Source organism: Lepus europaeus, chromosome 10 (assembly GCF_033115175.1).
Source record: "Lepus europaeus isolate LE1 chromosome 10, mLepTim1.pri, whole genome shotgun sequence".
Classification (NCBI taxonomy): Eukaryota; Metazoa; Chordata; class Mammalia; order Lagomorpha; family Leporidae; genus Lepus; species Lepus europaeus.
Genome location: NC_084836.1, coordinates 17,027,852 through 17,042,778, shown reverse-complemented (window position 1 = coordinate 17,042,778; position 14,927 = coordinate 17,027,852). Strand labels below are relative to the sequence as shown.

The window sequence follows — 14,927 nt, the reverse complement described above, 5'->3', positions numbered from 1 at the left end:
CAGATATGAATGAACCTCAGAAGATACATGCTGGCTGGCTGATCGTAAAGCATCACACCACTACTGACAGTCCCAGAATGAATTCTAGGCAATAAATAGACAAACATCTTGGGGATGATGTTCACTGATTTCTATCTTTTAAAAATTGTACATAGTTATTTATTTTAGTGATTTACATTTTACTTGAAAGGCAGAGAGACACAGAAAGAGAGAGAGAGAGAACTTCCAATTAGGAGTGAGGCTGTAGATGGAAGACATCTCTCACTCATTCACTCTTTCAAATAAATAAATCTTAATGAAACACACACAAACTGGCACTGCAATATAGATGCAGGTGTCCCAACCACTGTACCACACACTCACCCCTGGATTTATATCTTTGTATACAAAGGAAAGCACTTGTGTGTGTTCAATGCTTTAAAATCACATTTTGAGTTACTATAATTAATTTTTTTCTCAAAATGATATTGGAGATAAAGTCAGCATGACTAGCAGTGGAAAATTATCCTAAACATGCCCCTCTATTCTGGCTGCAGCAACCTGTCTCTACTAAACAACCATGGCCTAAGGGTTATTTAAGTGGTCACATCTTAAGTGTTTTAACATGCACTTAATGACCTAGCTACTGACTAACCCTGTTACTTTTAGAAATGTTGCATCTCATCGTTCAACACTGATTGAGAACCTTCTGTTCTGTGCCAGGAACTGGGTCTGACAATGGTTCATAAACTAGACATGACCAGGGGGTTCACAGGACTCACATGACGACAGGATCATTGCTAAGTCATCTGGAGCACTCAGGAGCACAGCTTCACAGTTTCTGGAGGGAGACATAATGGGACCAGGACTATACTGGCCTCCTGCTCATTCAAAGCTGGGGGAGTGAGAGAGAGACCCCATCAGCCCCTCTTACAGAGGGGTGACCTTTGGGCAGGGCCTTAAAGGGGGAGAAGGATTTCACTGACCTGAGCAAAGGGACAGGTGTTTCAAGAGAAGGGGACTGGGGCCTGCACAGTGGCGCAGTGGGTTAATGCCCTGGCCTGAAGCGCAGGCATCCCATATGGGCGCCGGTTCTAGTCCTGACTGCTCCTCTTCCAGTCCAGCTCTCTGCTATGGCCTGGGAAAGCAGTAGAAGATGGCCCAAGTCCTTGGACCCCTGCACCCGCATGGGAGACCTGAAGAAGCTCCTGGCTCCTGGCTTCGGATCAGCGCAGCTCCGGCCATTGCGGCCATCTGGGGAGTGAACCAGCGGATGGAAGACCTATCTCTCTCTCTCTCTCTCTCTCTCTCTCTCTCTCTGCCTCTCCTCTCTCTGTGTAACTCTGACTTTCAAATAAATTAATAAATAGATCTTAAAAAGAAAAAAAAAAAGAGAAGGGGACTGAAGGGACACAGATAGGGATGTCTGGAAGACACTGGCTTGCTCCAAGGTTACCATACAGTGTAGCAAAAGGCAAAGAGATGAAGCTGAGAAGTCACATGACGCATGTACAAACTCCACCAAGGATTTCTGCCCATCACCAACTCGCACAGACTCTCCTGACACCTGATGCTGGGAGCAGAGCCTGAGGGAAACCAGTCAGGAGTGAAACTTTGCTCTGTTGGCCCAAAGATGCAAGATAAGGCAGGCATGAGGAAGAGGCACCTTGTTTGACTCCCTGATGTTGGTCCTGCGATTCTTAGCCTCACCCAGGCTTCTCATCTGCGGGATGATGGCACAGATGGGTCTTTGGGTGTAGTAAAGGAGATGCTGATAAGCCCTTTAGCACAGCGGTGCCTGGTACTGAGCAAGTCGCCACGAGAACGCGTTGTTATCCAGGGCTGCCAGCAGGTTCCATGCGGTACCATGCAGGAAACATGTCAATAAGAAAGCTGGCGACTCTGACCTTCTACAAGGCCTGCCACAGCTGCCCACAAGGTGTGGGGGCTGGAAGAGCTGGCCACAGGCAATTCTTGTTCCTAAGATCCCATTATCCTGTGCCAAGCAAGGGTGGAGGATAGAGGAGCAGAAATGTGAGCCTCATCCAAGAGTTGTGGGGTCTGGGACAGGAAGGGCCCCCTGTTCACAGCCCACAACGGAGCTGCAGCCAGAGACAGCTGAGACAGCTGCCAGCAAAGGCTCTCTGCAAAGCAGCTGACTGTGCTCCAGGCCCCTGGCTCTCAGGCTCGCTGCGTTCTGGGCAGCAGCTCCGCTCCTCTGCCCACACCCACCTGACCCTGGTGAAACCCAGCCCTAGAGTACAGGCAGCAGCTGTGGATGCCCCAGGCTCACAAATCTTCCTTCCCTTCATCTTCCTAACAAGAGTGGTTTCTCCAAGCAGCCCGCCACTCCTGCTTCCTTCTCCAGTTCTGCCAGGAATAATAGCACAGCAACAATAATAAACAGTAACAACAATGACAGCAATTGTGTGATATTGTTTAATGTTTTTTTACATGACTATATTTTAAGACTCAACCTCACAACGGAGGTGCTGTTACCCCATCTTCATTTTACAGATGAAAAATTGGAGCCCACCCTGCCACCCACGTGGGAGACCTGGATGGAGTTCCAGGCTCCTGACTTTGGCCTGGCCCAGCCCAGCCCCAACTGTTGCAGCCATCTGGGGAGCGAACCAGCAGATGGAAGATCTATTTCTGTCTCTCCATCTCTCTGTGTCTCTCTACCTTTAAAATAAATAAATAAATCTTTTAAAAAAATAATGCTACAAGATTAAAAAAGGGGGAAGAGGGCCAAAGAGCTTAAGTAAACTGCCTAAGATCACACCGTTAGTGACAGAGCCAGAGTTATAGTCCAAGTTCAGAAACACAACCCTTCTCCTTGGCCCCCACATTAACAAGGAGGGATACTCTTCCTAGAAGGGATCAAGTACTCACAGTCTGTTCCCAAATTCATGCTACTATCGTCAGCCTAAAGATCTGTGTGTGGAGACCTGCGCTGTGGCATAGCAGGTAAAGTCGCTGTCTGCAAAACTAGTTTGAGTCCCGGCTGCTCCACTTCCAATCCAGCTCCCTGCTAATGCGCCTGGGAAAGCAGCAGAAGATGCCCCAAGTGCTTGGGCCCCTGCACCCACATTGGATACCCAGAGGAAAGCTCCTGGCTCCTGGCTTTAGACCGGCCCAACTCCAGCTGTTGCGGCCATTTGAGGAGTGAACCAACAAATGATCTCTCTCTCTCTCTCTCTCTCTCTCTCTCTGTAACTCTGCCTCTCAAATAAATAAATCTTTTTTTTTTAAAAATCTGTGTATCTGGCGTGGACATTCGCCCTGGCAGTTAATAGCCTGGTTGAAACACCCATCTCCCCTATCAGAATGCCTACGTTTGAGTGCTGGCTCTGCTTCTGATTCCAGCTTCCTGCTAACACGCACCCTGGGAGGCAGCAGGTGACGGCTCAGGTAGTTGGGTCCCTGCCACCTGCATGGCAAAACCAGATTGAGTTTCCAGCTTCCAGCTTCAGGCTGTCAACTTCAGCCCTGGCCCAGCCCTGGCTGTTGAAGACATTTAGGGAATGAACCAGCCAATGGGAGGTTGTTCTCTGTCTCGCTGCCTCTCAAATAAATTAATAATAACAATAATAATTTTTAAAAAGATATATTTGAAAGATAGCTGTTTTATTAGGAACTTTCTGTACTCAAAAACACTCATTTAAAATAACAACTCACTTTGGGAATAAAATCATAATTGGACTTGTGCAACTGAGTTTGCCACAATGAATACCTTTGGGATGTGCCAGAATAGGATTAGTTGCAATACACCTGCTTCCACAGATTTTGATATTATCCAGTTTCTATGCCCTCAGCAATGTCACCATAGGAAACCTGTGCACACACAATCACCCCAATTTATTCACAGGTAGATACCACCTACACACAAACTCCAATACCCTTCCCTTCATTCAGAGATCTTACAGATCCCCCCACACACTCACCCAAGGACACCCACATATTCATTCCAGACCCAGAGGCACATATGGCCGTGTGCCCCTGTATGAGAACAGACGAACTCCCCAGAGCCAGCAAGATCTGACACACATGGCAAACAACAGCAGGAGCTGATGGTTATCAGCGCTCACTGTACGCCAAGCATGAGCTAAGTGCCTCCATCTTCCGTACTTTATCTTAGTCAATCCACTCGACTACCTGTAAGGCACATTTCTGATTATCCAGATTTTACAAATAGGAAGATTGAGCTACAGAGAGTTAAAATCATTGGCCCAAGGTCACACAGTGAGTAGGTCGTGTGGCATGCTGTCTGAATGCAAGGGTCAGCTGCTCCTGGAACAAAATTAGGCACAATGTGGATCCCCCACACACTTGTCACTCACTGGAACTCCTTGCATCTTAAACGTCTCACAGCCAAAGCTAAAACCTTGATTTCCCTTAAACCTGCTGCCCCTCCCCAGCCCCGCTGAAGCTGTCCCATCTCAGTCAACAGTCCTCAACACCCATCTTGTTTGCAAAAACCAAAAGCTGGGAGTTGTCTTGATTCCTCCCCGTCCTTCAGCCTCTACATTCAATTCCTCAGCAGATTCTCAACCCACCCAGAGCCTCTCTGCTGCTCTTCTCCACGCCACCGCATGGACTGCTGCCTTAGCCTCCATGCTTTCTCCTCCCCTCCACTTTCCACACATCAGACTAATATTCATCTTTTTTAAAGATTTATTTACTATTTGAAAGGCAGAGTTGCAAAGGCAGTGGCAGAGAAAGAGGTCTTCCAACTTCTGGTTCACTCCCCAAATGGCCACAACAGGCAGGGCTGGGCCAGGACCAAGCCAGGAGCTGGGAGCTGCTTCTACTCTCCCTTGTGGGTGCAGGGGCCCAAAGACTTGGGCCATCTTCTTCTGCTTCCTAGGCCATAGCAGAGAGCTGTATTGGAAATGGAACAGCCAGGACTTGAACCAGTGCCCATTTGGGATGCTGGCACCACAGGCAATGGCTTAAACTGCTACATCACAGTGCAAGCCTTATATTGATCTTTTTAAAATATCAGCCAAATCATGCCATTCCACTACCCAAAACTCTCCACTGTTTTCCCAGTACTCTTAAATCCACACCTACCATCCTGGCCGTGATCTAAAATAGCCTCACCTTTACTTCTGGCTTCATCTGGTCAGTCCCCTCTGCAGTGCACCCTGTATGTTACCCTGGCCACAGTTGCCTTTCTAATTCATTCTACTGTTTCCAGCTTAGGAGCTGTACTCATATTACTTAGCTTCTCCCTTTGCCTGGAGCGTTCTGACGGCACAGTTTGTTCATAATACATTTTTTCATGAGCTTGTGGAATATCCCACTTATGCCCAAATTTCAAAATTTTTCTACAAGAAAATAAACAGCTTTTAATCCAACGTCCTATGAATTGTTTGAAGCACTTTGTAGCCGCATCGGCAGAGAGAAACTCATTTCTAGCTCACCACTGTGCTCTGAACGATGTAAGCGTATGACGCAGTTACCGTAGCTCTTGTGCTGCAGCTCTGTGATGAAGTAGTGGATCACGGTCATGACGTCACTGCTTTCACAGGTGCTTCCCACAAAATGTGGGATCAGCAACAGGCTTGGATGTTTCTTTTTGAAATAATCCACCCAGTTGGCAATCAGAGTGGATTTCCCGCAACCACGTTCTCCAGACAAGAGCAAAATAGACTTGTACGTTGGAAGATAATTCAGCCTGAAAAATAAAGCAGTAGAATGTAATCAAGAATATTTACCCAAAAGGGGGCAGGGGAGGAGGGAGAATGGGAAAGACAGAGGCAGAGGAGGCCATTTTCCCATATACGTTATGCCTCTAGAGATAGGAAGTTCCGGTTTCAACTTTGGCTTCAATTGTTTTCAAAGAAGCCATCCACCCTCTGGGCTTTCATTTTGTCATCTGTGAAATAAACAGAGACAGACAGTAGCCTGAGAGCCCCATCCAGCTACACGGATCCTGGGGTTGTCCAACATGAACGTAGGGTTACATCAAGGGTGCAAGGCATGGGGAGGGAAACCCTCCCAGGCAGGTCCACTGCCCTTTTATCTGAGTTGCCCATTCCTTCCTCAGGCAACCATCACCATCACCACACTGGCCCCTGGTGCAACATCACTTTGGAAGAGAATAAAAAATTAAAACAATTACATGTCAAGAATCCCCACCAATCCTGATGGCCTCAAAATTAGAAATTCAACAAAATTCCCATAATTGTTAGACTTGCTGAGAAGTAGCCTGCTCCTCAGCCAGGATGTGCTGGCTGGCAGTACTGCATAAATACGGTTTTTTCTACTGTCAAGGGGGCAATGTAACCTGTATTGCTGCTATATTTTTATGTTTTGGTGAAAAGTGTCTGGATACACAGGGGGCTCTCAGGACCATGAACATCAATACAAACAGACTCTAGCTTTGTGCCCTACAGTTGTGACTCAATATATACATGTCTAGTGATTTTTCATTGACGTAAGTATAACAGGGAGGAGTTCTCAGACTTATCTTATTCACTGCTGGATATTTAGGGACTAGCACAGCACCTGACCCTAAATTGTTGAGTGAATGAAATAAGTCTGACATTCAGATTTACCAAAGCAATAACATGAGCCTGAAAATTCATTAAAATAGAAGCCCTACAACAGGGTCACTAAATAAGCATTATTTCAGAAAAATTTCATCTCCATTAATATGAATTTAAAATCAAATTTTCTGTCTTTATTTCACCGGCAAATTAGAATGGCCGGATTTGGTTTTGTACTCTTCTTCCATCTTTGCCCTCTTTCAGTCTATCCTCAGCTAAGCAGCCAGAGTGAGTCTATCAAAATACGTCATGCAAGGGAAGGTGCTCGGTGCAGTGACCAAGTCACCACTGGGGACACCCACACGCCACATCAGAGTGCCTGGTTCAAGTCTCAGCTCCTCCACTTCCAATCCAGCTTGCTGATAATGCACACAGGAAGACTCAAACACAGACAGATCTGTCTGCCTTCCTTTAGAATAAAATGAAAACTGATTGATTAAAAATTAAGAAGAGAAATGTCATCTAGGTAGGGGATCACTCTGCTGAAAACTGGTAAAAGCCCATGTCCCTAGAGTGACCATGTGAGGCCAGACAAGGCTGTCCATTCCCTTCCCCCTCTCTCCCCAGATTCACTGCCCTCCTTGCTCTCTCGGGCTCCCGGGCCTCTGCCTGTGACTGCCTCTGTGTGCAGTGCTCCTCCAGTGTATATCTGCAGAGCTTGCTCCTCATCTGTTTCCAGCCGTTGCCCAAACGCCACCTTCTGAGGGAGGGCTTCCCTCACCCTGCCAGATGGTCTATTCCTTTTCAGTGTTTCATTCTGCTCCACAGCACTTGAAGTCCTCTAGCACACTACACAGCTGACCTATCTCCATGTGTTACCTGTGTCCGTAGCACGAGCTCCACGGAGGCCACAGTGGCTGGCACCATTGCCCCAGGCTCAGCACTCTCTATTGCAGTCCCCTCGTGCACATGGCTACCAACATTCTTGTGGCTCTAGGAACCCACAGACCCTTACCCACAAATACAAATAATGATGCAGGCCATGTCACTTTAAAGGGCACTGGATGAATATCTGAACATAATTAACAATGATCTGACAATGTACGTGGAGACTCCTTGTAAACTACACAACACCATGAAGATGCAACGTTTCTATTTTTTTTTAAAGATTTATTTATTTATTTGAGAGGTAGAGTTACAGACAGTGAGAGGGCGAGACAGAGAGAAAGGTCTTCCTTCCATTGGTTCACTCTCCAAATGGCTGCAATGGCCAGAACTGCATCGATCCAAAGCCAGGAGCTTCTTCCTGGTCTCCCATGCAGGTGCAGGGGCCCAAGGACTTGGGCCATCTTCTACTGCTTTCCCAGGCCACAGCAGAGAGCTGGATTGGAAGTGGAGCAACCAAGACTAGAACTGGCTCCCATGTGGGATGCCTGCACCACAGGCAGAGGATAAACCTACTGAGCCACGGCGCCGGCCCCCATTTCTATTTCTTAACCTAATTTCTTCTCATTAAAGTCATTCCGACATTCTCAGAAATGATGTAGCCCAACTTTGATGCAAGGGAGAAAAAAGAAGCCCCCCCCCGCCGCCGCCACCGCCACCGAAACCCCTCCTCAGGAGTTTATTTATCTCCTTGAGGACACTGGAAGAAAGTATGTGAAATACCAGAAAACCTTCCAATGCAGAATGATATCTAATCAGGAAATTTCAACCCAGGGGTAGTTTTAGGGGCTCTCTTTTATAGGAAGGAAGGGGCAGAGAATAGAGGAAGTGAGGGAAAACATTGCAAATTGGGGGATGTGATTTACCAAAGTCAGGCTGTTTTGCTTGAGTCCATGAAAAGGTTTGAGGTTGCTTAATATCTTACCTGAAAACCGGGTCTAAACTGGAACCTGCTGCTGAATTTTTTAAATCAAGGTCCATATCCTTCAAGGCAAATTTTTCCAAGATTTCAAAGGTCTTCTTTGGCTCCTTGGAATTCGCAACCGTTGTCTTACACTTCTCAATGAATTCTTCATGATAGAAGCGCTCAAAGCTGTGCTTGTAGTCTTTATAGTCAAAAAAAGATACATTTTAGCATCTTAGATTTGTAGTTTCACATTTTCCATTGTACGTGGTTATTATAAATGCCCGGGAAGGCATCTGCCTCTCTGTATTTATATAACCTTCTTACTATGTTGGGGCCACATATCACAGCCATCTGTATGTTCATGAAAGAAAACTGTAAGCAAACAATTTAACCTCCTTCATGCTACTTGTACATAGATTCCTGCTTGGGATTCCAAGTTATTTCATGACCTCAGAATGACAAAGGCAAAAATATTAGACCTGCTACATATATTTTGTCATCTTTTCAAATTGCTAGCTAAGTATGAAGTTATCTAGTTCAACCTTGTGGGGTATGTGTGTGAGTGTATGCATGGCTGAGGTTGGGGGAGTAGAGTATAATTTTAATAAGATGCCCTAATACTATGACACCCATCAGCATGGTTACAGTTCTGCCATTAGGCAAGTCCCTTCAACTCTGGTAAAATAAGAGGGAAGGCTAGACAATTGGATGATCTCTGAGGTTCTTTCTGGTTTCAATGTACTGCAATTCCAATCTTGTTACCTAATTAAATTCAGGGTATTCTAGGCTGCCAAAATGCCCTCTTGTTTCTGGAGATAACTACATCTCCTTGGTTTGTTTGGAGGGGAATAGGGGAAAATGAGGTAGAGACTGGTATCAATATAAACAGACAAAACACACACACACACACACACATCAGATGGGTTAGCCTGATAAGTTCCCAGGGCACAGGGTAGACCTTGTACTTCTGTAGGTAACTAGGCTGCGCCATGGTTCACGTTTGGACAACAATAGACCTGGAGGAACTGTGGCATGGCCAACATCAGCTTCAAGCTTCAAGATCTTAGATAAAATTTGGGATGAACTTGTAGGATGACAGGTCCCCTGAGCTAAACCTGAACCTTATCCACTAATCTCAGATATATCCAAGGACTTCCTAAGTATTTCTAAGGCTTAAAAGCATAAACTGGTAGCTCTACATTGCCTTACAATAACTACCAGCTGCCCAAATGGCCTACCACTACCCTCATTATGGACTACAAGATTCTGAAGGTATCAGGGGATCAAAGGGTATGTAAAATCCAAAAGAAAAGCAATTTAGTAGTTTCTTCTAAAGAGTTTTTATAATCCATCCATTTTGTACCTTATAGTTCAGATTTTTAGTTCACATATATACACTAAAGAATAAAGTCTAAAATAAGCTAACCTTTCAATAATATTCAAAATCAAATGCTAGGGAGAACATTATGGAGAACCAAGTTGATCCAAAACAAAATACACAAAAAGACTTGATTCTTGAACATCCTAATGAATATTAATCAACTGGTACAATTCAGAATGTGATTTGTTAACAAATATTGGCCACACTTCAGACTCTAACCAAGCACATGTGTTATCTCAGGGCCCATTTGTTACTTTTCATTCCCTTTAGCTATTACTCTGTGCCCAAGGTGTGCCAGGCATTGTTTTGGAGTATTTTACATTATTACTATGTTCAAGGTGATTAATGTCAATCTATTTTAAAGGAGAAACTAAGGATTCCCAATATTAAATAATTTTCTGAGGCCTGGAAAAATCTAGGATCTCAGGACATGTCTGTCAGATTCTAAAACCCCAAGGCTGTAATAAATATTTGGGATGTTTACTTGACCCTTCCACAGTTTCAGCAATAGAGCCTTAGATTATCGTCTAGGGTCCACCCACCGCAGTGCTCAGTGAATGCTGTTCCAGCAAGTCTGATCCCACCTCTGGCTGCACGGCCAGCATGTGACTCAGGATTAGCCAATCAGAGCATCACCCTCTCTCAGCACCAGTGACTGAGTCAGATTCAAGCACATGGCCCAAGCAAGCTAATCAGAGACAGACAGGCTCAGTCCTAGGGCTTTGGGCCATTTCTGCTCAACTTGAACCTGGAACTGCTACTGTCAACCTCCTTCCACGAGTGAGGAGCCAAGGAGTTGATCCAGCACCAGGGCAGCAAAGACAAGCTGAGAAATAATGAAAAACCAGAGCCTTGTATCATCGTGTGAGCCACTGGATGAAGCCTGAGCTGAACCAGACCTGGTCCTGGGCTTTGCAGCTGTATAAGTTACAACTTCCCTTGTTCTTGAAGCCCATTTGAGTTGTGACTGATAACAATATATTTTCCCAGGGTCCAGGACGATTTGGTTTTTAGGGAGAATTTTCTTTGAACAGCAAAAGTGGGTTTTCACCACCACCCCAACTCTTTGTTCCAAAGACTCAAAGGTGGGTCTACACTCTCTGGTTCACCACCAACCCATCTGCTCCTTGAAAATATTGGACCATGTACCACTTGCCACTATTTTGTATCTTCACATTAAATAGGCTCTTACATTAACAATCCACAACCTTGTTTGGCCCATTAAACCTTCTAAGCATCTGACCAAAGATAGAGGTCACCTTCCCGCCCTCATCCCCTACAACATACATGTGCATATAAACATTTTAATTTTTTTTTTAATTTGACAGGTAGAGTTATAGACAGTGAGAAAGAGAGAGACAGAGAGAAAGGTCTTCTTTCCATTGGTTCACTCCCCAAATGGCTGCTATGGCTGGCGCTGCACCCATCCAAAGCCAGGAGCCAGGTGCTTCTTCCTGGTCTCCCATGCGGGTGCAGGGCCCAAGCACTCGGGCCATCCTCCACTGCCCTCCTGTGCCACATCACAGAGCTGGACTGGAAGAGGAGCAACTGGGACTAGAACCCGGCACCCATTCTAATTTCTTTTTTAAAAAGATTGATTTATTTATTCGAAAGGCAGAGTTACAGAGAGAGAGAGGAGCGACTGAGAGAAAGATCTTCCATCCTCTGGTTCACTTCCCAAATGGCCGTAATGAACAGAGCTGCGCCAAGCCAAAGCCAAGAACCAGAAGCGTCTTTCAGGTCTCCCACATGGGTGCAGGGGCCCAAGCATTTGCGCCATCCTCTGCTGTTTTGCCAGGTGCATTAGCAGGGAGTTGGATTGGAAGTGGAGTAACCAGGACTCAAACCAGCAGCCATACAGGACATTGGCACTGCAGACTGTGGCTTATCTCACTGTACCACAACACCAGCCCAAACATTCTAATTTCATGCCATCTGAGAGGCACCATAGGTCCCCACTGAGGTCTGTCTAGGTGAAGAATCTCTAGCACACTTTGATAGTGCTGTTCCCTTTCCTTCTTCTTCTTCTTATTATTATTATTGACAGGCAGAGTTAAACAGTGAGAGAGACAGAGAGAGAGAAAGGGCTTCTTTTCTGTTGGTTCATCCCCCAAATGGCCACTATGCCGATCCGAAGCCAGGAGCTGTGCCGATCCCAAGCCAGGAGCCGGGTGCTTCCTCCTGGTCTCCCATGCGAGTGCAGGGCCCAAGGACCTGTGCCATCCTCCACTGCACTCTCGGGCCACAGCAGAGAGCTGGATTGGAAGAGGAGCAACCAGGACAGAATCTGGCACCCCAACCGGGACTAGAACCCAGGGTGCCAGCACCGCAGGTGGAGGATTAGCCAAGTGAGCTGCGGCGCCAACCAATGTCCTTCCCTTTTCAATCAGGTACATGTCCACAAGGCATCATTTCAAATAAACTTTTCAGCAGCAATATGCTGCCAGGTAGTGCTTTTCAAACTTTAATATGCATGCACCTGGTCACCTTGTTAAAATGCAATTTTTAATTCAGTAGACTAGGAATGGGACTCAAAGCCTGCATTTTGAGCAAGCTCACAGGTGATGCTAAGGTTGCCAGCCCATGGGTTACACTGTGAGTAGTAAAGGTTAGGGAAAACAGCCATGGATTTAAGTCGTGGGGACCTGGGTTCAAATCCTGGATTGGTCCCTCACTAGTTATATGACACTGGTAAGTCTGTTGGCCGGCGCCGTGGCTCAACAGGTTAATCCTCCGCCTAGCGGCGCCGGCACACCGGGTTCTAGTCCTGGTCGGGGCACCGGATTCTGCCCCGGCTGCCCCTCTTCCAGGCCAGCTCTCTGCTATGGCCCGGGAGTACAGTGGAGGATGGCCCAAGTGCTTGGGCGCTGCACCCCATGGGAGACCAGGAGAAGCACCTGGCTCCTGCCTTCGGAACAGCACAGAGCGCCGGCCGCAGCGCACTGGCCGCGGCGGCCATTGGAGGGTGAACCAAAGGCAAAAGGAAGACCTTTCTCTCTGTCTCTCTCTCTCATTGTCCACTCTGCCTGTCAAAAAGTAAAAAAAAAAAAAAAGTCATTTAACTGCTACTATAGTAGATTTCATTTGTCCCTCTGCAAAATCAGAGTTGCAGTATGTATCTTGTAGGGCTCAGCCTTGAAGATCAAAGGTGACAACATATACAAAGTACCAAACAATTAGTAAAGTTAGTTCTCTCCCCTTCAGCTCAGGGTTTTTCAACCTTGGTATTATTGACATTTGGGCTGGATAATGCTATACTCTGGGAGGCTGGACTGTACACTCTAGGATGTTCAGTGGTATCACTGGCCTCTACCCACTCGACACCAGTAGCTCACCCTAGTTGTGACAACCAAAGCTGCCGTGAGACTTGGCAAATGTCCCTGTGGCAGAGGGGACACAATTCGTCCTAGCTGAGAATCGCTGTCCTAGACCTACATGTTAACCATCAGATACTATTTTGGCTCTTCTCCAAACTCCTTAACTTCCTAAATAATCTTCCATGACCCATCATTTGCTCCTATTTTCAGTTTCAAAAATCTTTAATGGAAAAACACAGGTTACAGGAACACGGGAATAATTTAAATGCTTAAGGAGTATTTTCAATCACTTAAAAACTCCTTTCACAATGAAGACATACTCATAAAAAATATTAACCTTGGGGTCAGTGTTGTGTTGCAGTGGGTTAAGCTGCCACTTGCCACGCCCATGTGTCATTTAGGAGTGCTGGTTCAAATCCCAGCTGCTCTGCTTCCAATCAAGCTTCCTGCTAATGTGCCTGGGAAAGCAGCAGAAGGTGGCCCAAGTGCTTGGGCCTCGTCATCTATATGGGAGACCAGGATGGAGTTCCTGCCTCCTGGCTTTGACCTGGCCCAGCCCTGGCTGTTGCGGCCAACTGAGAAGCGAATCAACAGAAGGAAGATATCTCTGTCATTCTACCTTTCAAATAAATAAATAAATCATTTTTGAAAATTAACCTTCCGCTGCCGCTAGACTTAGCTGTCTCTATGTTTGCTAACCTATATTATCCATCAGTAAAGTGGCTGGGCACAGTTTTTCTATCACAAGTGACCAGTCCTTGAGAACCAGCTCCCCCAGCTCCTGGAGACCGGCATAGAATCTGACCGGGAGCCCTTTGCTCATAATCGCGGCCTTCAGCTTTCCAATCTTCAGTTTCTCCTCCCCGGGGATCAGAGAGTCCGAGGACGGCTGCTGCACCTTCTTGTTCCCCTCGGCTGAGGCCGTGGGCAGGGTGTCTTGAGTCCTAAAGTAAAAATACTGGAATGGGGATGGATTCAGAAATGCGGCTTGGATGATCTCAAACTCCATCAAGCTGCAGTCGTGGCACTCCAGGACCCAGGGATAGCCGTTTTGGGCCGCAACGTAGAGATTTTGTTCTTTGTTGGATAACCGTGACAAGTCGACATCTTTGGAGAACAGGAAAGCCGAGTGGTTAGAGAGGAAGTCTCCGTAGGTGTGGCCCAGCAGGCAGATGAAAAAGGGCAAGCAGCTGCTCACCGAGTCGAGGCAGAGCTTCAGCTGTTGGGCGTGGAGACAGGCGTGCTGTCTGCGCAGGCTGGCGGGTAAGGACCTGTGGGCCTTCAGCGCTGACCATCTCAGATCCACTGCTTTGAAATATGTGCCCCGGGAACTGCAAAGTTCATGAAGCTGAGGGAAGATGTTGTTAGCCAAAAAGTCTCTCTCTTCCTGAAAATCATTCAAAGTCGAGCAGATGTATGGCCGGATGGGTTTCGGGGGCTTTGAGATGAATTGGGGATGGCTGGGTGCATTCTCGCTTGCCATCTGGCTCATTTCACTTTGCTCAGGGAAGACATTGTGGTCGGAATGTAACAGTTTTCATCAGGGGGCAGCCACTGACCTCCACAGTTTTGAAGCCCTTTGCCTGGCTGTGTTGGCTATGAGCAGATGGACATCTTTCCCCAGAACTGTTTCCTGTTGACATTTGAGGGTGAGAGATGTCAGCCAATGAACAGACCAGTTTAAAAATAATGTAGCTTTAAGTCAAGACTGAAAAAGAAAATAGGCATTGTTTAAGGATAACAGGCAGTCCTTGTCGCCCCTGCTCTAAGCCTTTGCGAACCACTGAGAACCACAGGAGAGTAGGCCCTCCCCTCTCCCAGCCCCGCTGCCCACTCCACCTCCCCATGGCTCCTTCAGCCAACCACCACATCTGCACCCTAAGAATTTGGAAATTATGCAA

At 46.6% G+C, this 14,927-nt stretch overlaps 1 protein-coding gene across 1 annotated transcript in view; it reads right to left on the bottom strand.

The window, feature by feature from the left end:
• The window catches only part of LOC133767985 (putative tetratricopeptide repeat protein 41), a 70,969-nt gene extending 56,460 nt beyond the window's left edge, over nt 1-14,509 (bottom strand). Inside the window, exons 1-3 of the mRNA XM_062202440.1 lie at nt 13,726-14,509; nt 8,347-8,527; nt 5,448-5,671 (exon numbers count right to left, since the gene is read on the bottom strand). Coding sequence (XP_062058424.1) covers nt 5,448-5,671; nt 8,347-8,527; nt 13,726-14,509 — 1,189 coding nt within the window. The remainder of the gene's footprint in view (nt 1-5,447; nt 5,672-8,346; nt 8,528-13,725) is intronic.
• Nucleotides 14,510-14,927: the final 418 nt, after the last annotated feature.